General features: G+C 35.5%; 1 protein-coding gene across 1 annotated transcript in view; it reads left to right on the plus strand.

Moving 5' to 3' along the window:
• The window catches only part of USH2A (usherin), a 367,116-nt gene that overhangs the window by 172,238 nt on the left and 167,492 nt on the right, over positions 1-27,386 (plus strand). The window contains exons 32-36 of the mRNA XM_030499989.1: positions 11,528-11,687; positions 12,175-12,346; positions 16,666-16,813; positions 21,905-22,056; positions 25,883-26,045. Coding sequence (XP_030355849.1) covers positions 11,528-11,687; positions 12,175-12,346; positions 16,666-16,813; positions 21,905-22,056; positions 25,883-26,045 — 795 coding nt within the window. The remainder of the gene's footprint in view (positions 1-11,527; positions 11,688-12,174; positions 12,347-16,665; positions 16,814-21,904; positions 22,057-25,882; positions 26,046-27,386) is intronic.

Here is a 27,386-nt window from a genome sequence, read left to right on the forward strand (position 1 = left end):
TAATTTGTTTTCTGATTAAGGAGCAATAATCCAATTCACATGAATGTTTGCATGTTCTCATAAGCTGGCATGCTAGCATTTTCATCAGCTCGAGGATAAGAATGCTCTCCTACATATCAAATAATTGTGGTGCCTTTTGCTATCCTTGAATGTTAGGGCAAAAGTATTATTTTCCTTTTAACTTATGTGTTTTGAATTTGTGAGATGTGGCTCTTGGGATTTCATAGCATTGTTGCAATGTCACATAGCAATTTTTAAGCTGTTAAATTGTACTGGGAATTAAAATACATGCATAATTGAAGTCTTTCTCCTAAGTTTACGGGCAGAGATATAGTACGTGGAAAGCTAGTCAAGGAAAACTCAAAGTTTTTCTTGATACACTGAAGAAACGTTAAGATCAAATGCATAAATAAATAGATAAATAAATGTTATCAGAAAAAGAGAGGTACAAGTTTTAGCTTAACTTTGAAAAGAAGTTGCATGACAGATATTGAGGAAGAATAAAGAATTGATGGTTAGGACTAGAGCATGATTTAAAATACTTGCACACAAGTCAAAGGAAAATCCATGGAACTAAACTTAAACTGTCTAAACTAAACTAGACTAAGTTCAAAACAGTTGAGAGAAATTACAAGGTGACTTCTTCCACCAAAGAGCGTGTCTCTAGTGACGCTTCTCTGGAGTTACACGAATCAACACTGTAGTGCTCCAGCCAGAGAACCAAAAAACACTAAAGCAACTTTACTAAGATCATTTCTTATTCCTACATCTTATCACCAGGTAACAGAGTGCTGCTTTGGGGTAGAACTGCTGTGGGGGAAAGCCACAGGCTCTGCAAAATCTGTGGCCTTCATATGCTATCATATAAATTGTGGTTACAACAGGTATTAGTTTACAGGCTTCAACGGAGAAGCTGAGGACACAAATGGGCATAGAGATTAGCCTACTCTTCCGGGAGGTCTAACTAGAGGAGTAGTACATCATGTTAACTATGAAGCGTAAAGAAGTTTTGGTTGCAAGTTCTGTGTTCACTTCATAAATCAGGTAGAGGACTTGAGTTTTCTCTGGCACCTTCTGAAAGCACTACCATTTAACATCTGCTTCTTCCAGTTGTGTCCCTGAGTGTAACAAGAAAATTCAGAAAGAGGACACTAACACTGTGACATAAAGCAGATACGTTAGTAGACTTTGTTGGGAATGTATAATGTCTTTTGCTTTTCTGCAAGAAAGAAAAAGTAGTGATTATAAAATCTAAACAGTCTAGCTGGAAAGAAAATAAAAAGAATTGTGGAGCAGTGGGACTGAAAAATATACTATGTTCTACATACATGAGAGTGGAGGGGGGAGAGGGTTGGCACGAAATACGAAAGCCTCTTAAGGGTTTGCCACTTGTGAATTATGCATCTCTCTCTCACTAGTAGGCGTAAATGCATAATTCTAATCTGTTCTTATGACTTATTTATAACGTGCAGTATAATGTAAATTCTGTGCCTCCTTTGTAGGAGCTTAACATGCCAGTTAAGGTATGAAGATATTTCAGGGAGCCTACATAGACAACTTTCTTGGCATAGCGCTCTGTTGCCAGTTAAAGAGCATAAACTTCAAACAATAAATTAAACTAGCTATACTCTCCATTTACAGGAGGAATATAGACAGGATGTAAGAAATCAGGATCAACAGATAATAGGAAGAGCATTCATCTTGAAATAAACTACTCTGCATTATTTTTATTTATGATAGTTACTGTTAATAATAAAGTACATGTGGGATAGAGAAAAAGCCTGCAACACCCACTGAATTTATGAGACTGGGGACAGATGCATGCTCTTTCTTTTCTATCACTGGCACTGATCGATCTGTATTTTTCCCTGATGATGGTTTATGCCATTATAACTGTTTGGTGGCTCCTTACTATTGAGTTATGGTTGCAAAGCACTTCACAAATGAGAACCAGCCTCTGAACATTACATCCTAATCTGCACATCCTATAGATATGCCATAATACAGAGCAGCTGACTGCACCACCTGTGATCTGTGTACCCACAAACATGATTTATTCTGGTAATCCCAGTTAAATGCATCACATCAGATTGTGGCAGTTATGTTAGCTGATGGCATTACCGACACTACATGACACAAGCGGGTAGTACAACTTGTCAAGTTGAAAAAAACTTTGGGCTTTTCGGGGGTTTTTAGGTTTGGGTTTGGTTTTGAAATTTGGTTGGTTTGTTTTGGGGTTGATTTTTTTTTTTGTTTTCTTTGGTGTGTGTGTGTTTTGAAAATATATAAAAAGCAAGTAAATTTTTTTCTTTTTAAAAAAGGGGGAGGGGGAGGATCCCAGATATTTTCCCCGACCAAATGTTGGCTATATGAATGACTTAGATTATCTAACTATCTATCTTATTCTGGTAAGGGTGGAGGAGAGTAGGTAGAAGTACAGTGCATTTCACCATGCTGCTAATTCTGTGGGCAGCTGAAAACCAGCTCAGCTTTTGTAGTCTTGCAACAGATTTAACTTGCTATAAATTGTCTTGTTTAGGAACAGTGCTCAGAAGCTGAGTCCTCCCACTATTGCTGTTCCAGCACCACAGTAATGTTTTAGCAAAACCCTTTATTCTCTGACTATAATTCAGATCTACAAGAGCTGTTCTGGTCCTGGGAAAGTAATAGTATCTCTTCTACAGAAAGTCTTAAATCACATGATGCCTTGCCTGGATAGTGAGAGTTGTTCTGTAATAATCTTGCATGCGTGGGTCTTCACAGAATGATGGAAAAAGTTACCTATAATGGCTGTAAAAATACATATATAGCTAAAGAAAGCTCATAACCTATAAACCACTAATCTGTAACCTCTGCTTGATAGCAGTTCAAGCAACCATTGTCATATTTTTGTTTAGATTCCAATTTCTAGTCTGTCTCAATTTTCTGCTTGCTTGATATATATATATTTATATTTTGTTGATTAAAACAGTTGTTTTGGGATGAAAAATGGTATTTTGGGATTTAATACACATATTCAATATTAATAAGTAAAAGTTTACTAGTAAAATTTTATCAAAGAAACTCTTTCTTTTGGAAATAAATTTCTTTCCTCACACCCCTCGTTTTCTTTCCTTAGGCAGGAAAACTTAAAAAAGAGAGAGTCGAAGAGTTCTGAGTAGTAGATACAGAGAGAGAAGTAGAAGAATCTTGCAGGACTCTGTTTTACAGATTTGCAAATTAAGCAGTGATACTTATAAACATAGTTTTAAAAACATTGTGTTGATATTTAATGTCTCTCCCCAACTCTCCACCCCCCATTTGAATTTGATAGTGAATTCGATTTATAAAGATAAACCTGAATCTTCTTGTCAGAAGTAGATATTCCATGATTTTCCATGAGGTGAGTTATTCTGAAAATCCCATTTCTTCAATTTACTTAATGTTCTTTTCCCCTCTGTATTACTGAAATGGAGTTCATGGGAACACAGGGTCCTAATTGCTTTCCTATGTAGGACTTAGTATCTTATATACCTGCCTGGTGTGTCATCTTCTTTGTTTCCTGTTCTCAGGTTGTTTTTTTAGCCTCTCTACCTAAAAGAGTGTTTATAAGCCTGTGCTTTCTCACTGCCATTTTCCAGCCAGACTTTATTTCTGCACTCTGTAATATATGCTATTCCAGATGAGACTGCACTATTGATTTATATAAAATGATAGTATTGGTTGCTGTATTACTTACCATATTCTTATATAACTTAATATCTCACTGGCTTCTCTTACCACAGCTGCACATTCATACGTGTTCTTCAGTAGGCTGTAAAAGTGGCAGTCACTTCTCCTGATCTAATACTGCTAACTTAGCACCAAATGTAAAGTGGATCTGAATTCAGTTTCTCCCATTGCAGCAAGATTGAAATTACTTGGGAATACAGGATGTACTTCTGTTAGTGAGCCAAGGGGTTCTTGGTCATACTAATGTGAATCCAGAGCATTTCCAGTTTTATAGCAGCAGGTATCTGAGATTCAAATTTGCAACACATTTCCCTTGTGGCCTAGGGAAAATATATTTTTCCAGTTGTGAACGTAAAGCTGAAGTAATACAGAGGTAAAAATGTTCAAAACACTTTTTTTCCCCCCTTTTTCACAGTTTTGGGCTTGACATTGACTGAGAGATCATGGTTCTTATGATGTATACTAACAACTCCCCTCTATTTAAGCTGATAGCAATACAGTGACTGGATTGAAAGCATTCATGAATGGGAATTTTCCTTTAAATCTTAAAACAGAGCTGTGTCATGCCATATTATGTGCAAAGAAATGACAAAGAGAAAAATGAAACTCAGATAGTGATATTGGTATGACCATAATTACTTCTCTTCAGGGGCCTGGTAAAAATTAATGTCATCTGTCCTCTTTCTGCTTTCTCCCCCTCTGACCTTCAAACTCACTTTATTTGTCCAGCTGTTATAATTGAAGGAAATTAGAGAGCCAATGCATGGTTTTAATTCTAGCAAACAAAGACGTAACTTGGAAGATCTTTAGGTTCAATTGATGCTGAATGTTTGCACTGACTGGCTATGTATTGTTTTGACAGCGAGCGAAGCCTTTAAAAACTTTCCTGGGACACCTCTGTATTTTTCTGATGGGGACTAATGATGATGGGACAGGGTAGCACATTAGGGGTGTCAGGGGAGGGAAGGTTCCAAGTAGCTTCATGCATGCACTATGATTCTTCTGTGGTCAGCGACATGGGATGTCTTTACACATGGAATCAAGTAGATTAATTGGTGGTAAAGTATTAAAAGAAGTCTAAATGTCCTTCTCTGATGTTTCCCTTCAGTTTTGTCTAAACAGTGTGGTATGTGATACTCCACGATTTGAGTTTTCTTCAATTGAGCACTTTTAGGACTTCAAGCTAGTGGAGGGCAAGAACAGCCTGGAAAAGCATAGAATGATGGAATTGATAAGGTTGGAAGAGACCTTAAAGCTCATCCAGTTCTAACCCCTGCTAAGGGCAGGGACACCTTCTGCTAGAGCAGGTCGCTCCAAGCCCTGTCCAACCTGGCCTTGAACACTGCCAGGGATGGGGCGGCTACCCTGTGCCAGCGCCTCAGCACCCTCACAGGGAAGAACTTCTGCCTAAGAGCTCATCTCAATCTCCTGTCTGTCAGTTTAAAGCCATTCCCCCTTGTCCTGTCACTAAATGCCCTTGACAAAAGCCCCACTCTAGCTTTCTTTTAGGAACCCTTTAGGTATTGGAAGACTGTTAGAAGGTTTCCCCAGAGCCTTCTCCAGGCTGAACAAGCCCAATTCTCTCAGCCTTTCTTCATAGCAGAAGTGCTCCAGCTCTCTGAACATCTTCATGTATTCATTTGAGCATTCATCTCTGGACTCATTCAAGCAGGTCCAAGTCCCTATTATGTAGAGTACCCATGGTAGCTATCTCAGGGACACGCTTTAAAACAAGACTGGTATTCTTGTATTCCAACTTTTCCAGCTCCTGGAGGGATGGAGAGGAGAATGGAAAGAATGTAAATCCCATGGGTTGAGATAAGAACAGTCCAGTAACTAAGGTGTAATACAAAACTGCTACTGCTACCGCCAATAATAATAATGATAAGGGAAATAACAACAGGAGAGAATATAAAACTAAAAGGGGAAAAGAAACCAATAAACACAAGTGATGCACAATACAATTGCTCACCACCTGCCGACTGATACCCAGCTCGACCTGAGCAGCGATTGGTCCCTTCCAGGTAACTCCCGCCAGTTTCTATACTGGGCATGACGTGCTGTGGTATGGAATAGCCCTTTGGCCAGTTTGGGTCAGGTGTCCTGGCTCTGCTTCCTCCTGGCTTCTCGTGCCCCTCCTCACTGGCAGAGCATGAGACTGAAAAGTCCTTGATCAGAGTAAACATTACTGAGCAACAACTAAAAACATTGGTGTGTTACCAGTGTTGTTCTCAGACTAAAGTCGAAAACACAGCACTGCAGCAGCTACTAAGAAGGAGAAAAATAACTGTCATAGCTGAACCCAGGACACTTTCATTTCAAATTTGTGCCAGAGGGTTTTTATTCTTGAATATACCTTTTTTTACACAATCCAACATATGACTGTCATGTTTTTGCTGTTCCCATGTTTTGTGCTATACTCTTTAAGTCCTCAGATGGGGGCCTGGAAGTTGTACCTTTCCTGAATTCTTCTGAAGCGTATAAATCTCAAATGAAATGAGGATTTACTCCTTTATGAGTAATTTGGAAAAATTTCAGTGATATTTACTGCTGAGGGAAGAGCTTCCAAAACACATCAGCATTTCTTGGCCAGGTAGAAGCAAAGTTGGTTTGTCCATATGCCATTGTGTCAAAGTCTTTGCTGGTTAGAGAGCAGAACAACAGCTTATGGTGTTGTTCTGCAACATTATTCCTGAAAATAATTATTTGTGCCCCTAAGTTTATTTGTCTCTATTTCTTGCCCTTGTTTTTAGTGGCTTCAAAAAAAACTCTCTTAATTCTCATTTTGGAACATTCATAATTATTAATTAATATCCAGCAGAATTTGCTGTTTCTTCAATGAATTGGCCAGTTCCACATGTGAAAGGCTGTTCATTGCTAGTTGATACAATTAGGTATATGAGCACACTGTTTCCTGGGGCTTGATTGAATTGCCTGAAGTAGGTAAGTGGTGTCATTTGTGATGCCCTGGTTTTTCCTGAAATACTGAGTGATGAGTGAGATGGCATAGGATTCACAAGAGATCTGTGAAAAAGATAGAGAATTAATATAATACCTTCCAGAGAAGGTTGTACATTAGCGATGGTTCTTCAAGAGTCAATATAACTAAGCTATTAGTGCTTTATAAATACAGAAAGCAGGATATACTGGACTAAAAGTTATATATGAATTGTTGCTTGCATTCAGAAAATGTTGGGAGGGAAAGAACTCCTAATGGTATCTGATGGAGCAAGCCTGATAATATGATCTTGGCACTTACTTTATGAATTTGATTTTTTTTTTGATAGTGCATAAAGATCAGATAGGGACATTCTTGTATTTGGTGATGCAGATTTATGGTCCCAAAGGGTTTACCTTCTAATTAAATATTAAGTTACTGTGAGGTAATTTAACAAACTATGAGAAAGAAGATGAGAGTACAGAATAAGGGTGTGAGTAATGAGCTGAAGTAGTCATAGAGTCTACCTACATTAACAATGTGGCGATTGGAATTCTTTGGAAGTGTTTCATCTTCATACTCTCTCAGCAGGTTTTCTTTGTTGTGCTGCTGACAATCCCTTGCTACAGTCCTGCTGTATTATTTTCCTTTGAATACAGCAATGGGGATAGCTATTGTCTCAATTATTTTCCTAAGAAAACTGTGTAGGGTTCCTTACACAAGTCATGTTTCAACTGAGTGCTCACCAAGACAGGATATTGCCATTTCTGGTCCTTACAGTCACTATCTGAAACCAGGGAGAGTGGAAATAGGGTGGAATAGGGGAGAAAAGAAGGGTATGTGACTCTCTTGCTGTAAATGTGAATACAAAATGCTGCATGTTACAGAGAAATTAAAACATTATAGACATTAATGCTGGATTACTTAACTGTGCTCTGACATCTTGATGGTAAAGTGAAGTTCTTAAATCTCTAATTTTGGGCTTGGGTTTTTTTTTTACTCTACTAACAATGTTTTTCTTCTCTATCTCAGAAACATCTCTCAAATTCCATGCTAAAAGTAGCACTGTAGTGTCGCATATTATCTTTCAATGACTACCCATTAAATTTGATCAAAGCAAAGTGAGTGTTCTTATTGACCATGCAAACAGGGTCATTCTTTATTCTTTCTGTCTCGTGCATTGATTGTGCTATAAGACCTTATGCTGGTGGTTATTAGAAACTAGATATATACCAAGCATTATAGTTAGATTTATCATGATATTTAAGATAGTTGCTTTGGTTAGTGTGGGAAATTCCACATATACCACATATATAATAAATGTAGTGGTATGTGCATGTCGACATTAATGATAGCCACTATAGTTAGCAATTCTCTTGCTGATATGTGAGTTAGAAAAGAATTTAGTTTGTTTGTACTGCCCCCGAGGTCAAAGAGATGGAAAGGCAGGTTGACCCCTTCCCCTTCTCCTCCTCCCCTGCCCTTCTCCTTCCCCCCCTCCACCTTTTTCTTTAGGGAAAGAAAATAATGGGTTTAAAACAGATATGTGGTGTTTTATTTTAGCTTTCTTTTGTTCTGTTTTTCTGGCTACCTGCTACCTTAGTAGAATGATTTGAGGAAATCTTGTTCCCCCAAGAAAGTATCTTTTTTTTCTTTGCTCTTTAGTGCTCTTTGCTCTTCTGAATCCAGAAATAAGTACAAGACCAAATCCTGAGTTTAGGCTATTCTCATAATTTTTAAGTTTAGATTTGTTTCAGTAAGAAGTGATTTAGGAGAGTAGTTATTGTAAAATTGCAATAAAAAGCATTTGATATTATTTTAAAGTAACGCAGGAGACTGGAATTATGGAACACACAGGAATATAACTTGATGAAGCAAATATGTAAAAGAAATTTCAGTTTTTGCTGTGAGTTAAAAAGAAAAAAATTATCTGCTTATGGAGTTGATTCCGTAAATCGAGATCAATGAAATTCTTCCAGCAACAACATGAAATCAATCGTAAAATAACATATAAACTCATACCCTATATTGTAAATGGTGATTTGTTTGACATTAATCACTGTTTTTTCCATGCACTGAGGTGAGTTTTCTTGTAACACATTTCTGGATAATGCTTGTGGATCCATTTCTAATGTGTTTGAGAGGGATCTGTTTATCATGTCCACAATTGCCTGTATTTGATCTTATGCAAATCATGCAATCAAGCAAATGGAAAGCAAGGAATTGTTGCTAGAGGACCTTGACTGATGGTGGCTTTGTAGTTTTAAGAACCTCCCTTATCGTTCAGGTTCATGTTTGTATCTGTAGTTTTTGAATTCACTGATCCATTATGAAACACTTTAAACTTTAAATAGGAAAATATCTGCCAAATCAGATTGTGACAAATAATTGCAGTAATTATGATATAATATGATTTCTATTGTTCAATTTGTCAGTTTCTGGTTCTAAACCTTTTAGAAACACTACCTCTACTGTATTCATGGGCACATCCAAACTTTGATGAAGTCTATGGAGAGATTTTCCGTGACTGCAAAGCTCATGCTTTGAGTGATATTCCTGTCTCTAATTTCTGTGTTTACTTCTACTGTTCCCACTAACACAGTTTTTCTTTTTAGGCTTTATCCCACCTAAATCTTTAGATTCCATTGAAGCATTCTATTCGACATTTATTAGTCAAAATACATTAGCATTATTAAATCAAGACAAGGAATAAACATCTTTGATCCTGTTGCTTTTTCCATTCCAGGCACTGCAACACACATAGTAACTTGCAGTCACTTATTTTCTTCAGGGAGGGAAATAAAACATCCTCCATTCTCTTCATCTTTGACAAAGTTCCTCCCTCTTCAAATTTAACTAGATATTTCCAGAAACTCTAATGCGTGCACGTAGTCTCACACAGCTACAGTGTGCATCAAATCAGGGTTTCATTGCAAGCTACCTATTTTAAAAAACATTTCCTTAAAGGAGAGAAAAATACCTCTCCCAACCCCCATCACAAATCTGTGTACAAGGAAATCAGTGATCACCACAAATAAATGGAAGAGGAGAGATCCACTTCTTTTTCTCTTCTCCCTTCCTTTGTGTTTTATTTGCTCTGCTAAGTGAAGCTACACAATACAGTTTCGTTTCAGAGGAGAATGTGTGTTCACTGTTTACAAGGGTATGAATTAAATAGGTGGCATGGATTGCTTTTCAGCTGTTCATTTTAGAATTGCTAAAAGTAAAATCCTTCTCATCACTTGTTTGCCCACCCGGAACACGGAATATCTGGTACTTGTGTCACAGACTTCCATCTCCATTTATACTTTCCGGGACTTCTCAGATGGCAGCTGCAAGGAACAAGGGATGCAGGAAGGTGTACGCTAATGAGGGCAATACCGTCAGTACAGTATGTGGAGTTTACTTTCTCCGCTTGCTGAGCCAGCTTGAGCACCTGCTCTGGAGTGTGCTTTCCCCCTCTCACCCACATAAGCACTGCTTAACCCTGGTAGAATCGGCCCCATTATGTTGATTAAACATGTCACTGTGTTACAGGCATTCACTTGATGATTTTTCTTTTTTGTTATGGCTTTTTTTTTTTTAACTCACACTTTGCCATGTGCTCTATAGCACACCAGCACTGAGTGATACTGTCTTTTCAATAGTACAAGTTCATTATCTCCTCACACACGGTGGAGTAAATCAGAAGGAATTCCATTCCAGCAGGGGCTGGGGATGTTATATGAGGGGAAAACTAATGAGAAAGAACTTGGGCCTATAACATTTCTGCTTTAGTGATGTCTTTGTCCTCGATTTCTTAATTTGTGCTCATCAGTATTTTTGCACAAAATCATAGCTTGATATTATTTGGCTCTGAAATCACCTGCATTTGTTGTGTCTTGCAAAAACCCACAACTTTTCTAGAATACTAGAAATGTGTAGCTGTAACATCTGCATTTTACTTGTATACCTTGACTGTTGCCAAAAGCTCAATTATAAATTCCTTCTTAAAGGATTTGCTCATTAAAATCTGTGATTTGTATTTTAATAAAGAAAAAAAAAGAAAAAGGTTAGAAAATTATGTCTGCATTACTTTCCTACTATAATTTTTCTCACAAACATTCCTTTATCAATATAGGGAAGACTATATGAGGCTAAAGAGCTTTTAGAATATTTATTCAGCAACGTTGCTATATTTTAGTCACCATTTTCTGCTGTAATTGAAATAGCTTCATAACAAATTACCATTTAACAGTTGTTTTGCTATAGCATTAGACAGGTTGTCTTTAGTGAAATATATATTACAAATGTTTGTCATTCATGCAGCTGAAGACAAACAGGCAAAGAAAGAACAGACCAGTATGAGTGGTGGCAACAATGAGTTTCCTTTGTGTTCATGCTTATAATGAAATCTGCATGAAGTGAATCCTTGTATGTATTGATGATTGACATTCATGTACCATACAGCACATTTTTAAACAAAATACAAGCTGGCTGTGTTAATGAACCTGTACTTGTTTTTCCATTAATTTGACTTGATTTAATCATCTTAAAGGTATTCATTTGCCACTGTAGTGAATTGATGTAATACGTAGCACCTGAGAGGCTAACATCTTTGTTTTTGTTTGGGTGGTGTGCATTTAAGTGTAAAGGTACTGTACAATGGGGTCATCTCAACCAAAGCCTGTCCTGTAGACCTATTAATAGTTAAAATTTGCAGTTATTTACTATTAAACAGCAAGTACTCATCACTCCTCTGGGACAAATGTGAAACACTTAAGACATACAGGCCCCTCTTCCTCTCGATTTTGTGAATGCACTACCCTCTGACGGTTATAGAAAAACAAGGTAAAATTAATATACAAAGTAAACTAATATTCCTTTTTTTCCCCCTAGATTTAGCTGTTTTTACACCGCACCAGTTTCTGCTCACTGCATGCACACTCGCTGGCTGTACAAACAGTTCCCAGGTCACGTTGTTTACAGCACAGCTGCCACCATCTCACGTAGATGCCCCAGTCCTGACGGTTTTGGATCCTAGAACAATATATGTACAGTAAGTAAGGATTTCTTCTTTCCTGACAACACAATAGTGCATCAGTTTATTCAAGAATTCCAGTGAGTTCAATCAGGGGAAGGGTTTGTGACATAAAATTAAATTTATTATGATTAAATGCATAGAAGTGATTAGTTTAGTGGTTCTGTGAACCTTCTGATTATCACTTGCCAACTTAATTTCCATTTTGTCTTTACGCAATCAGTATAACCTACATATGGGCATAGCCTCTGAAAAACTTCAGTGCAGGATATGTTCTGGTGATATGCGTGTTTTGTAGCCCCTGCTTTGTGTGTTACTGTAATAATTTATCTATTGAGTACAAATACTGTATTAGAGGTATGGCTTTGATTTATTTTCATGGTTACACAACTATGTTTCCAAATTCTTACAGTAAACCCCACAAAGTCCCCTAAACAAAGCATTACATTTTTCAGTATGGTCTGAATCTTAGCTGCTCTTAATCATGTTTCGCTTTTATTTGCAGATGGAAAGAACCAGTAGCAGCAAATGGAATCCTAGATCGCTATATGATTTATATTGCCAACAATGAGCAGAATTTTACAAAGTGGAATGTAATCTATAACAGCACAGAACTTTTTCTGGATTTTACTATTCATCAGCTTTTCCCGGGTACTGAATACCTCATAAAACTAGCTGTAAGTTTTAAAGATGTGTAATAGAGGTGTAAAATAGTGAAAATTACTCTGATTTGGTTAACATCTTGAATACTTAATGGTTCATGTATCCACTTTCTTTAACATCTTCTTTCTGAAACTAAGGTGGGTGAGCCATCCTCAACAGCAAGCGTTTTGTTTCAGAACTGGCCCTCAAAAAATGTGTATGTAATTTAAACACAGAGTTTTTTCAAGGGTTAACTAACAGAGAATTGACCAGAACTATATGAAAGACTTAAAAACTTATATTGAACAGTTTCATGTATTTGATTAGTCTTTCACATTTTGTACCATGATAATTTGCTATTTCTTCATAAAATCTGTATCTAGAAGAAAATAGCAGAAAGGAAAAGAATTCAGTGTAAAATAGCAGTTTGTTTATTCGAAACAGTATAAAAGTCCTTCATATTTTCATTACATCTCTTTATCACTAGTTTTATGATGAAATAGAAGAGCTTCAGCTCAGTAACAAACTTGAAAATGTGTGCGTAAAAGCATGGGATTGTCCCTTGTTTTAAGCACACTGTTCATTTTATAACAATACCTATATAAGGATATTTGCTTTGATAAATGCCATAGAAAAATATTCTGCTCTTGATTATGAATAAATTTACATTTATGTAGACTGGGTATGCATTCATTTTTTCTTAACATGCTCTTGAATGTTCTAAATATTATACCACAAAAAATAAACTACCTTCAGGTGATGATAAGGATCTGACTTGAACTTGAAAAAGCAAGGATATTCAGTCTAATTAAAGCTTAGATTCATGTTGAAATTAATTCATTTGTGCCTAGATGTTTCAGCATAGTAAATTGTATAGCATATAAAATAGCACCATGTCCAAAACTAAGGCAGTACTTCAACAGGCATTTTATGCCTTTTAGCATAAAAATGGGACTATCAAAAGAATTTGTGCTGTCCTTCACTGTGAGACAGCTCTTCCGTGCTCCTGCCCAGCTCCTGTGCATGGGGGCACAAGGAGAGAGGATCAGGGGAGAATTAACAGCTAGGATCTGGAGAGCAACTGGGACTGCTTCTTTTGGTGGCTCTGCCTTGGGACATGGTTAAAACAAAGAAGTGTTGTGTGGACTTTGTTTTTACTTCATCTTGTACAGCTTTTCCATAAGTTACTGAATACATTTTTATGAATCTTTGATCTTTATATTTCTATTTCCTATTTGCTTGGTGGTTTTGATTTGTTTTTTAATATTTGCATTGCATCAGCGGTAACCAGAAAGTAAGAAAAGATAATGTCTTCTGGTGATGGAGATAACCAGATTTACCTGGATAAAATGCAATCATCTGTGATAGGCAGGTTAGAAGATCTAAATGTCCTTGCAGCTTTAAAAATGGTGACTCTAAAAGTGCATGAAATGCCCATTATCTCTGAGGTGTGATAGCTTGCTTGAAACGTTTGGATCCATTGTATTTAGAACTTGTCAGACTACTTTGAGAAGAATGTCATATTAGAGATTTACAAGTTATGAAGCTTCGGAGTGTCCAAATGTCAACACTGAATATAATAAAATCATGCACACACACCTGGAAAAATTAAAATATTTAGTGTTTCACATATAATTTAATATGAATTGCAATAAAACTTGTAAAGTAAGGACAACAATAGAATACCTTCAACACTGGGAAGTTAACGCTTGCGTTTTTTGGTTAGAATGAAATAGTTCTATCAGCTTGAACCTTTTCCTTATTTCACAGGTAATGCTAATTTTGTTTTGTATCCATTCAAAAACTGGTTTTGGTTTACGTGGGAAGTTTTAAGTTGAGTCATCAAAAGTTGCTGCTTTGAACACAGGAATCGGGATCCTCATCAGCAGAACTGTCAGCACCTCACAGGCTGCTGGCTTTAACTTTTGTATGACAGGTTAATATAAGTACACTGAGTTAACAAAATGTCTATCTTTGTATGTTCTTACCAGTTTTCACAATTGATTACTGCCATTTAATATGTAGCAGTTGTATTCATAAATGAGTGCAACAGCTTTTATAAGCAAATGTAATGCTTCTTTCCAAAAGTCAACTGAGAAGTCTTAAAGTCATGTCTCCATAGATCAGTGCAAAGGATCGTGCTTTTGCTCTGTTCATGCTCTAAGATGGACGGGTGTGAGCCGGGCCAATCTGAAAGCAAATGAAAAGCTGAAAGGCTGCATTTAGTAGCCGGGGTGGCACACCCATTTATATGACTTGAGTGCTTTTGTGATTCAGCTGTTCAGCTAGTGTTCATGGCTGTGTTTTGTGAGTAAGCCAGCTCCGATGCAAACGGGAGGATCTCTGTGGTGGTGTCTTGTTACATGGTTTGTATCTGTCTTTTGGCTGTCTTGATGCCTCGGTATTTTTGCAAAATTTGCTCAAATCTGTTTCTCAGTGAAGTTTAGAGTGGCACAATGGGGCTCGATCTAGGTGTAGGATTTCATGGCTTTAAGCATTACTGGATGTGATTGTCTCAGCAATGCCCGGTCTATTTGGATACACTGATCTAAAACCCCCACTGTTTAAAATGTAGATGAGCTTTCTTTTACTGATTTTTATTAGAAGATTCAGAAACTTCATCCCCTGGCAAGTTTCAGAGATACACAAATTGAATTGCACGAAATTCAAGAAATAAATAAATTGGAAGGCTGCTATGTTACCGAGCCCTTGAATGAAAAAGCCCTCCACTGCTCAGGAAAGCTCAGTGGAACTTGTTTAGCAAAGTAATAAGGAATGCACAAGGAAGAGGTCTTCCAGAGCTGGTGTTTTCAGCTTCTTCATGAAGCAGTAGAAGTGAAATAATTTGAAGAATAGTCTGCATTTGCTAGAAGGATGATGTTCTTAAATATTTTCCTAATCAAAATACTAACAGTTATTTGAGCATTGTCTAAGCTGTCGTCTTTTAAACACTATCATGTTTAAAGTAAATGCCATTTTCGGATGTTCCCAAAACTGAGGTTTCATTCTTTCATCTTTATTTGATAGCCCAGACTGAACACAGTCTGTAGTTGTGTTGGGAGTGTAATTTCCAGTAACATCAGCAAAAAATCTTGGTATATAAAAGAGCCTCTCATTTACAAACAGTTCTTACTTCTACCCATGGGTAAATCACTAGCATACACTTTTGGAGCAGGGTAGGAAAGATGTTGACTGCTCTCTGATTTGAAACACACTGGAAAATTGAAGCTAATCCTTTCAAATAAAATATACTAGCCTGAAAGAAACATCTGATTTCTGGAGGTCTGGACAACGATATTATTTTTCCTTTGTGTGCTGATGATCCAGAGCACACACTTCAGCACATGAGCAACTCCTAAAAAATAGGTGATTCCATAAGTTTTAATTAGAAGTATGCCTGAATCTGAATCTTTGTTGAATTTGGGTTTTGATTTATTTTATTTCTAAACAATAAAATTAAACAATAAACTAAGAAATCTTTAAATCCAGTACAGATTTTCTGTATTCTTGTTTGGGTTTTTTTAACTTCTCTAAGAACTCCTGCCTCTTTTCACTCACCTTAGTGCAAGTAATTGGAAAACTAGCACATGTAAGGACCATAGGTGTATAATCTTATGTTTGTGCATGTAAAAAAGGTAAAACTCTAAAAGCTTGTTATGTGAGGCACTTTTTTTTTTTTTTTTTTTTTTTTTTGGCACATTGTATTGTTTCTTAATCAAGCAAAATCATGTAATCCATCTTTCTTGTCTGGTAACTGAAATACAAATGAATTGACTTTATTATTCATAAACATGTAGTAATAACTGTTACATACTGATTTATAATAGAGTGTTTTTTCACTCTTTTAATTGCATCTGCACACCACTCTGTGCTTTCATGAAGTGCAGGACTGTCTGAATGGCATGTTTTTCTCAATGACTATTCATCGATATAATTTCAGTGCATTGCAAGTTGGTCAGTGTATTCTGTGTCTGGAACTTGTGAGAGCTTTTCGGTCAATTCCAGCAGTTTTGCGCTGTAAATGATATATTTTGTATTCTAATTTTCTTTTACTGCAGCTACAAAAGTAGTGGAAAACTAGTTGTAATTATGACACACAGTTAAATGTAAAATGCTGTGAGTCAAACATTAGTATAATGTTTTAGCTATATTCTACCTAAAAAATAAGTATCGTATGTAGCGCATCTTGTTGTTTAAGAAGAGGTGAACAAATCTGTGCTAAGAATAGTATAATCTGTGAAAACCACAGACTCAGTTTAGATATGTAAAAATTCTAAAACTTTACAGAAAAGCATTGCTAAAATTATTGGCATTACATTAAAATATGTTTATTTGTTTCGATTCATATTTTAAGGCTTGCACTGCAGGTGGATGTTCAATAAGCGAAGCTAGCACAGCTATAACAGATGAGAGTACACCAGAAGGTGTTCCTGCTCCAAAAGCCCAGTCATATTCATCTGACTCCTTTAACATCTCATGGACTAAGCCTGAGTATCCGAATGGTAAGTGAACTCTTTTAGCCTCAAGTTAAAAAGATGATTAGTAAAGGTAAATTAATATTCTAAATGGCAGCTTATATGTGGTGCTTAATTTTTAATGATCATTTTAGCACATAAAATACCTGAGATAGTATCATTGTCTGCAGCTAGGAGATTGTGGGGTTTCAGCCTATCGTATGGTTTTAGTGGCTCAAAAGTGCTCCCTTTTGATAGTTTGTGTGTACTGCATCTCATTGTTTAATGTTTTCCAGGACAACTGAGCTGAGGAATAGGCATTCTTGGAGAATATCAGTCTAGGATGTTGATTTCACCTGCCAATAAAACATTAATTTCTTTTACATTAATTTCTTTTACATTAATTTCTTTAATTGATATGTAATATTAGATCTGTGTTATACAGAGTCCTTTTGGAGGTGTACATTTCCATGGCTGTGGAAGTTAAATAATATACTCTCTTTTGTTTAGAAATGCTTTCGATTGCGAAATATATGTGTGTATAAAACTTATGGGAAAATTTTACATTTCTAACACTATTGCATGGAATCACGTGGTGTTGGAATTTACCTTGATTTTATAATCGTGCATGTAACAGTTTAAAGCACAACAGAGGATGTTATAGATACAGAAATCACTGAATTTAAAGCAACAGATTTTTTTTTTTTTCCCATTGGCTTATCATATTCATATATATAAATTATTTCTCACAGGGTTTGACATGAATTTAATTTTTCCCCTGCAAGTTTTTCCCTGCCTTCAACTGTGGCACAGCACATCCTACTTGTAAAACTTCACTACAAGGCACTTTAAATAATCCCCCCAAAATTCGTAATTTTAAAAGCTACATATATGTGATATTCTGTAAGGTCTTACCTTGCTTTTAGGAAGAAGTAAGAGTATGTCACCTGTTGTTAAATAATGTATTGGATAATTTATGGTTCTTTATGTGGGAGTCATATTGGAAGTTTTTGCCTCCTAGCTCTTTACAAACCCTCTAACCCTGTATCCAAAATTCCATATGTGGCAAAAACTTAGAGGAAGACAAAGAGGAAGGAAAAAGGGGAGGGGTAAAGGGTGTGGCTGGGGCGAGTTGGAAAGAAAGTCAGAAAAATCATATATGTGGCTTAGTGGCTAAAGTCTGAATAATTTTCAATGAAATGACATTTTTTTACATGCAATAGTTCATCTCATGAACTCATCCTACCATCCCTTCATTGTGGGGAAAAAATCCGACTAGTTTAGACAGCGGTTTAACTATTCAAATAAATATATATGCATACATTTATTTATACATGCATATCAACAACACAAAAGATAAAGACCTATAGTTTGATAACTAAATTTCCACAAGCTCCATTAAAACAACTAAAACGTGGGAATACATGACTAAATTTGTGCATTGTATCTTATTATTAATACAGTATTTACTATGTACAGCTTAGCTCTCATTTTAAATACAATAAATAGGTTGTTAGGAAACAGCTGAGGGTGTTAGCACACCCTTACCAAAAAATAACTGGGCTTCAGTTTTGGTTGAATTTAAGGCTAATTTATATTATTTTGTAGAAAAAAAAAATTAATTTCATGGTAAATGTGAAACAATACACTTAATTCTTTGTTGACAGTTGCTTCAGAAATGTTATTTATCTACCGGGTATAGAAAAAAGACATTTGGAAGATGATATACTAAACATATTTGTAATATGCACATTTTCTTTTGTCTTGTTTTCAAACCAGCAATAAAATGGTTGATGGGGCATTGCCCAGAGGTATGCCACTTCACAGCAGAGCCCTCTATTTCTGTCACATACATATCACATGTGTGGATAGTGTAATATAAGCGATATTGACCATTTAGTTGAGGGTGAGATATCGAGAGGCTTATGAAATGATTACTAGATGATCTATAAGTTCCCTTCCAAAGCTAACCATTCTATGTTTCTGTGAAATGACATGTAGCATCAGATACTCTGTTTTGAGCCTCCACGATTCTACTGGTCTCAATGAAGAATCATATATTCTTCAGAACATACTTATTATAGTCTTGCCGTATAGTCTGAAGTCTGCTCTTTTAAAATCCATTCACATGAAAAAGTGACCTTGTCTCTTTTCACCATTGAGAATTTTCCTTAGACAGTTACTTCTCAAAAACATCAGTTTGCTTGTGTGCAGGTCATAGACAAAATCAAGTCTTGATCTGGACTGTATCTTCCAAGGCGGTATGGAATTTGTACGGGAAATATTAAGTGTAGTAATTAGTTATTCAGTGAACTAATCCAGTACTTGTTCCTGAAAATGCTTTTGCTTGTGAGAGAAGACTTGTGCTTGTAGTCAGTAAAATCGACGTAGATAAAAGTATGTTTGCCTAAGATTTGAGCTCCAAATTGTACCTTAAGAGTAAAGTGGTTGTAGCACTTTAGATTCAAAACCTCCTTTCATCGTTAATATTTGGACTATCATTGACAGATTATATGGTCTTACCCAGGGAAGGAAGAGGAGGAAGAAAAAGGCAAGAGTGTGTAGCTTTCTTCAGTTTAAGCTTTATTTGCTTTGTTGCTTTTCTTTAAGTGAAACATAATTGTGCTATAGTTAGTAGAGATTTTGTCTTTAATGAATCCAAGATTTAATCTAGCTACCTAGACTTAATAATTATGAAGAAACTGCATCTTTTCATGGTGACCATGTGTTGCTCATGAAGCCTTGTGCTTCACACAAAAATGTGCTATAATTTGCCATATTTTGTGGATGGTAAACTTCAGGCATATCTATCAAGTCTTTAAAAAGTAGGTAATATTTGGGCTGACTTAGAACTTTTTCTCAGTGTGCTTTGGAAACATGCAGTGGTGAAATAGAGAGGCTAAGTTAGTTATCCCTGGCCAAAAAGAATTATCAGCTAATTCAGAAAAATGGCTTCCTATCTCAAAGTCAGACCACGAGCTTTTTCCTTCTGAAATGTACTTTTTTCTTTCTTTTCATTCTGTAATCTTCTCTGTCAGAGAAAAAAAAGCTCACGGTGTTGACCAGCTGCTCCTCAGAGTGTGGATGCTGCAAGGTGCTGTGGCTTTAGGAACACTAAAATACTTGTCCAGTTAATGAATACTGAGTTACAGTGGGGATCCCATAGAGGTACATATGAGACCCATGTTAATATCAGATGATCTCATCATGATTCATGCTGTTACCAGAAATATCAAAGGAACTAATAATGATTTGTCGATTCCTTTAAAGGGTTATTGCTACTGATAAAGATACTTAAAGTACTTCAGGGGTTTTTGGTTGGTTGGTTGGTTTGGTTTTTTCCTGTAAAACACATCCTTAATGCCCGTGTTCACATTTTTACTCTGAGATAAATATATTTGTTAACATATATATATATGTATATATATACACATGCACACACATATATATGTACCATATATATATACACACACACACATGGTGTTCTGATGCAAATTATATATATGTAATTTGTTTATTTGACGTAGGGCAAATATCAACCATTAATGCCCTTGCTTTACAAGCAACTAGACACAGAACCCCAAGGGATTTTTGCTTTAGGAAGCCTGTCAAACGTGGTAGGATTGATAATGTGAGATTTATCAGGACTTCCTCCCACACACACCTCTGCTGTCTGACTTGAGTTTAGTCTCTCGCTTTTCTAGAAGAGAAAAGAATTGAGGAGTCTGTGAATCACTTCACCATACTCAGCTCTGAATTGTTTTGTCATATATATCTTTCGAAGTATAACTCTTCAATAACTCTTCAGCTGAAACAGTTGTGTGTACGTTTTTATTTACAAAGCATTTCTCCATTCAGTAGACAGGAGAATCTTTTCTCAATTTCAAACAGAATCTTCCTCAATGTAGTTTCAAACAATTCAGTTTAAAGGGAAGGAAAGGTGAACTGAGCTATATTTTTACAGTACAAAGATGTTTTCTATAATGGGAAGATCAGAAGGCATCCTCTGAACCAAACTCACTTCTAATGAATCCTATAGCTTAGCATTTCTTGGCCTTAAGATTTAAATATAGCTTTTTAAAAAGGAGAATATTCAGAAGTGAGAAAGATGGAGGAATAGCCCTGAAAAAAAAAAAAAGATTCCTTTGCAATCTCAACTTCCAGAATCTAAGCCAATCTGTAAAATTCAGTCTTCAGTTTATTAAATTCTAAACACTGTGTATGTACAGTCTGTACAGGATTCACACTATCCTGTCATGCACCTTTGGAAGAACAGGTTTAGGTTTTCTAATAAGTGAGATAAGCAATCATCTGCAATTTTGGAGCTAGTATTAGCCAGTTACACCAGGACCATTCTCTCATTTATCTAAAAGTCTTGCTAATGTTTGTTTTGAGTTTGAAAATGTATTTTCTTTCTTTAGTTTGAATACATAAGCCATAGTTTACTTCAGGAGTTTTTCTACAGCATAGTTAGAAGGAAGCAGCTATCAATATTATTTTGTGGTTTTGTTTAGAAAAGTGGGTAAAACTGTTTTCCAACCCCTCCACCCACCGGTAATTAATGAAGTGTATAGGTTGTTGGGAAAATGCGGAAAATCAGAGATAATTGTCAACAAGAATGACAATAAGATCAATAACGTCTTTTGTGTGACAAAATTATTTGTTCCTGATTTATTGTAGTTATAGAACTGGCCTAAGTTGTTGATCTATGTTTCAATTATAATGTAAATCACAATCTTTTATTCTAAGTCCAAAGTTGTTAAGATGTGAGATGGTTTTGTTTGTCTCTTCAGTTCTTGTGTAGATAAGCATATGCAGAATAGGCTGTGAAACACAATTGCCTCAGTTTTCCCGATTCCAAGGTGATGTTAGCTGCTATTCAGAAACAAATTTGTTAAGGGATGGTCTTTGAAACAGTGCAATTGTTTTCAAAAGCTGCAATCCACTTGCAAGGTTTTCAACAGTAAAAGATGGGAGGGTGTGTTTGTTCTAAGTGTTGTATACCGAGTCCTGATAAACATTTTCTTAACTATAAACAGTTTGACTGTACTACTACTACCACCCTAATGTCTGTAGCATTAGTTTTCTTCTAAGCTCTGTAGCTCTTTAGATACTAAGTACTATCACATTGTTTTATAGGTATTATTACTAGCTATGGATTGTATATGGATGGTGTTCTGATGCAAAATTCGTCACACCTAAGTTGTTATGCTTATGGACTTGCTCCTTGGAGTCTGCATTCCTTCAGAGTCCAGGCGTGTACTGCAAAAGGTTGTGCTTTGGGTCCATTGGTGAGTACTTTAATTTGCATTTTGGGAGCATAATAAATGTCAGATGACAGTGAATATCAGAGTAAATGGTGATGATTCACCCTGGTCAGTACTAACCCATCTGGCAAAATGTGACATTTAAAAAAAAATCCTGTTTAAGAGCTGCTAAGGATTTGATAGGTCATTGTTAGGCACCATTCCAAAGTAGAATATAGAGTACAGTGAAGGAAATGCAAAATTTGAGGCTGAAACACACATTATTGAAATTAAATAGAGTTAATATGTTTGAAAGGTGCAGATGTGCTTTAGCCAGATTTATAAGGACGTATATAAAGAAAGAGTTACTGTTCCAGTAATGAGCAAATTTCTAGCTGCCTGACTGAAAGGACTGAAGTTAATTTGAGAATTGCAGAAGCCAGAAGTGGCAACAGGAGCAAGGAAAATATAGTGATTCATAAATATCTTTTGAATGCAAGTATGTGATCAAAATATTATACTGCCATATTTTAACAGTCTTGTACAAAAACCTGTTTTGTTCAGGATTTGACAAAACAGAAATATTAAATTTGACATGTGAAAAACAAGCCTTCTGAGGCCTTTTTATTTTCTTAAAGGTTTTTAGACATGTAGCTGAACTGATAAATCCATTACGATTTCATAGTACTGTAGCTGATGAATAACTGAATAATATCTACTATGCTTGATTTCGTTTTCAAGCATAACTGAGAAAGAAACCTCTGTTAATTCTGAGATCTAATTTTTTTGTTTAATTCAGCTTTATGTGTGTACTTTTAATTTTGTTAACAAGAAAAGGAAGAAAAAAGAAAAAACAAGATTAAGGAGGTTTTTTTCAGGTTGTTCTGTTTATTTTTCTGTCATAATTTATAATATCACTATATTGTGCTCTGGAAAGAACTTCCAGGTTTTATTTTTATGATATAATTCCTTAGTCACATTTCCAATATTCCTTCCAAGATTGCTTTCTTTCAAATGCTGGTAACATCATCTATCTGTAGAAGACGACTAGACTTTATAGCCATTAAACATTTTATAGCTTGCTTTACTTTGAAGGATATTTACTCTTAAAAGCTTGAATGGCTTTTTGCCAGTTTTTCTTGTACATTTTATGCAACTTCACATATACCCCAAAACCAAACCTTGTTTTAAGATATTCAATGTGCAATAACCTAATCCGTTTTGTTGGTAGTGATGTTTAAGACAAGTAGTTACCAAACTTTGCATACAGATGAAATATGTATGTTTTCAGCACTTCTGTCTTACCAAATAGACATCAAAAGGACAGAACAGAATATCAGTAGTTAGGGTTTTAAAAAGTATTTTTAGTAGACTTTTTTCACATCTCCACTGAAGTGCAGATTTGTAACTTGACTTTTGAAACAGTTCAAAGTAGGGGTCACTTGTAGCTGATACTCATCTGCATCCCATGATCAGTACGCAAACTGTTTTCCAAAGCTAGTGATCCATCTCTAATCACAGGAATTGAAGTACAACATCTTTATTTAGGCTCGCCTAAGTGCTGCATCTTCATTTGATTTTTTGAAAGATTTTTGTATCAAGTACAGAATAAATCCAACACTTAAAAGATAAATAAATAAATGAAAAGAAACTCCACATGTTTTGCCTTTAAATAGTCTAGGAAACATCTCCCAGCAGTAAACTGATATGCTTCCAGCTATTTTTGTTGCTGATCTTGTGCTTAATGTGCTCTAATCGATGAATGAATGCTATGTGACTATCCTAAATATGGGGTTGCTCCAGCTTATGTTTCTGAAGTTGGCTCTGAAGATCTTAATCAGTTATGAGAGCATTAGCAGTTATTGTGTTTCAATATTAGTTAGATAGTTTGTGTTTAACTTATTTTTTTCAGTGACTGATTTCTTTTGAAGTGAGATGCAGGTTGGTAACATGTCAGTTAAGAAATGCTAAATTTGAATCTCTTTCTAGTAAAGCCAAGATAATGTTTTTGTGTCTGTTCTAATTGGGTTTGTTGCTTAAAAAAAGGCAAATAAAAACATGGATTATGAAGAAATAGTGTAACCTCTAATAAATCCTTTTGAGGAATTCAGAAGATCTGAAATTCTGCTGGTTTTGAAACGTGTTAGCTCTTGAAAATATCTTGTAAATAGATGTAAATGGCCAACACTGAATGTTTGTCACCTCAACCCACCGCTATTAAACTTAAATTTCAGGTCTTTAGCTTATGTGTATGCTAGTACTCATTTTTTGAATTTAGATGGATGACAGTGTTTTCCCAATATTATTATTCCTGTCCTGTTACTGTGTTATTTATATGATAGCAGCGTATTTTTTAAGTTATTAATAAACACACCTGACAACATCACAGAATTGTATATAAAGGAATGTTTAGAAAAAGAAATATGAAACAGGTTTTCTGTGCCTTGTGTTTCTATACAGAATGTGCATTTTAACACAAAATGGTAATGTCAAAATACACCGCAGAGATGTACCTGTGGAGGGTAATGCGTTTACTGATTCTATTACTATTTCTTATACTGAAAAGAATAGCAGGTCATAAAGAAAAGGCTAGAGACACAATACAGCTGTTGCAGCTGTTTAGGATGTGGTACATATTGCTACAAAGTCATACTGTTTTAAGAATAATTTAATCATTTTCAGTAGAAAAAATGCTTAGAATTCATTTCTCCGTGTTTCTATTGTGGTGAGATCAGAGTACCTGCATTTAGCAGCACAACTAACTTTACAGGAAATTATTTTAGCTTAGAAAGCACACTTTAGTGCAATTCTTCCATAAGGATGTTTTTGACTGAAATAGCCAAATAATCAATGTGGCACTGATCCAATGAATCTGTGAAGCAGTGGTTTATTTTAAGCATGTACTTTATCCTGTTGACTTTACTGCAACTGCTCACCTTCCTTAAATACAATAGTGTGTGAATATAGAAGCACATGTAGAGATAGTGATGCGCTTCAGAGATATAGCCTGGCACTTGTTAACAATAAGCTTTCAAATTTGTACATGCTAAAAAGTAAAACATTCATGTTTCAAGGACAGAGCAAGTATGTTTGGTTGGTTTGATGACAGAGCAGGTGTGGCATGTTAAAAATAACATTTATTAGCACTCCCATGAACTTGTATTTGTGAGGCACTTAGAAAGGTGTGAAACCATCTTATACTGTAGAAAATACCAAACAAATAATGTATGAGAAACAAACTTGTTGCTATAAATAAAGGGTTAGCAAATTATTTCGTTCCTTTGCACTGTTCATTACAAGTTGTGAAATTTCAACACTAAATTTCTATAATATTGAATATTTATTGATATTAAAAAAAAATCATATTTTATTTTCTTTTAAAGGCTGACTTTTTATTGCAAATTAAATTTCTTAGGTGAAATTAAAAGATAACTCAGGGAGGAACAAATACTCTCCAAAGAATAATTTTTCCTCTATCAAATATCCATAATAATTCACTACAGGATTTAAATGCATGTTCCTTACAGTTATCTTTTAAAATACAGAAACTAAAAAAAATCTGTGGTCTTCTGCTTCCTCCCCTAACGCTGACACCATTCACCTACATGAGGTGCAACAGTGTTTTCAAGAAATTAATTATTCTTTTCCAGTTTTTTGTTTCCTGTTCCTTACAAGTGTCTCTATATAAAGTATGTTAATTACTGGACAGCTTCAAACAAACATAGATGAAATGAAAGTAAAATGCTTCAAAATTAAGACACTTACAGTGTTTTTTCCTGAGAAATAACTTTTCTTTTAAACTTGCATTTCTCATTCCTTCTCTCTTTATAAACCATGGCAACAAACCTTGATCTTATGGCTGAACTTACAGGTAGAAGCTCGGACCATGGAAGCTTCCCCCGAGGGAACAATTGATATATTTGCTACTGTTGATGGGCCCAAAGAAGTGCAATTAAAATGGCTTGCCCCAAATAAACCTAATGGAAAATTGACCTACACAGTCCTTGTCACTGGTCTCTTCTATGCTGATCAAGGTAATATATTTTTTTTCCATTATAATAAGTCTAATGATAGCATTGATATTCCATTTTATTTTTTCCTTTATTCCTTTAGTACTATACATTTCTGCTTGTTCTGTCACTCCTTTGATTATTTTAGAATTATCAATTTTATTCTTTAAGAATGACTGCTTTGATTTATGGTGCTTTACATTTGTACAAACACATAAATTGCCAAATAAAGATAAGCCTCCTGCACTCATTTACTCTCTAGATATACACATAGAGCCTTATCTCACAACCTGAACTCAGATAAGGAAGCTAGACTGACCAAATTTCAGGTGATTTGCTTATATAAGTGGGAGCCATTCGTGAGAGCTGTTTGCAGTATAGTTGATCATGGGTATATTTGAAATCTATATAAGCTGTCATAAAGAAGTAAGGCTTACAAACAGCCAGGTACCTAAAAAAGTATGCAATGAAATTAGACACTTATTCCTAAAAAGAAGAAAGGAAAAGTGTCTCTTTATTTCTGTATAACAGACTCAACATACTAATCAAAAGCCTGAGAAATAAGTTAAACCTTACTGTATCATGGGCTGCTGTTTTGTTTCCACTAGTTTGTTGTGGGTTGGACTTTTTATTTGTTTCTTGTGTGTTTTAAACCTGAACATAGCAATGTGGTCTTGGTGAAAACGTTGCCGAATCAGAGCAGATAGAGTTAGACATGGATGTTAGCCTTGTGTAAAAGGCTACATAACTCACCAAAGAATGTAAACAGACATGTTTTCCAGATGTGTTACACAAAGTGCATATTTTTCAGTTGCAAGTAAAATGCTGTGTCCTCTAATTATTAAAGATGTAAAAGACTAGGGCAGTGAATAAAATGAATGTTCACAAAATGCATGTGAGTGTTTAATATGTCAATTTGAGCTATTAAGCATGCTCTAAGGTATAATAAATAATAAAATATTGTACACAAATAATCTTAATGAATTATACCTAACAATATTGTCATTAATTTTTAGTGCACTTCAAATAGCATGATTGACATCAGGCAACTCTAAAAATGTTTTCTTATGAATATAATACAAAACTGGGGTTGAAAATAATGTTTGGCTGACATTTAATACTTCTATGTACTGTACACAAATTTAATCAGTCTCGTATATGCAGTAACAGATACATAATTGAATCAATGATGGCTTCATAACTTGCCTCTTTTTTCTGCTCAGAATGAGAAGGATTTGTTGTTTCCAGTATTGGTGCTAAAGTGAACATACATGCTGTAATTGCTGTCCTCTACTAGGTAGTCTATAAATGAACTTGTTTCTGTGCTATTTGGAGAAACACAATCATTGAAGAGTGTAATGTGTG

The sequence above is a fragment of the Strigops habroptila genome, chromosome 10 (assembly GCF_004027225.2).
Source record: "Strigops habroptila isolate Jane chromosome 10, bStrHab1.2.pri, whole genome shotgun sequence".
Lineage (NCBI taxonomy): Eukaryota > Metazoa > Chordata > Aves > Psittaciformes > Psittacidae > Strigops > Strigops habroptila.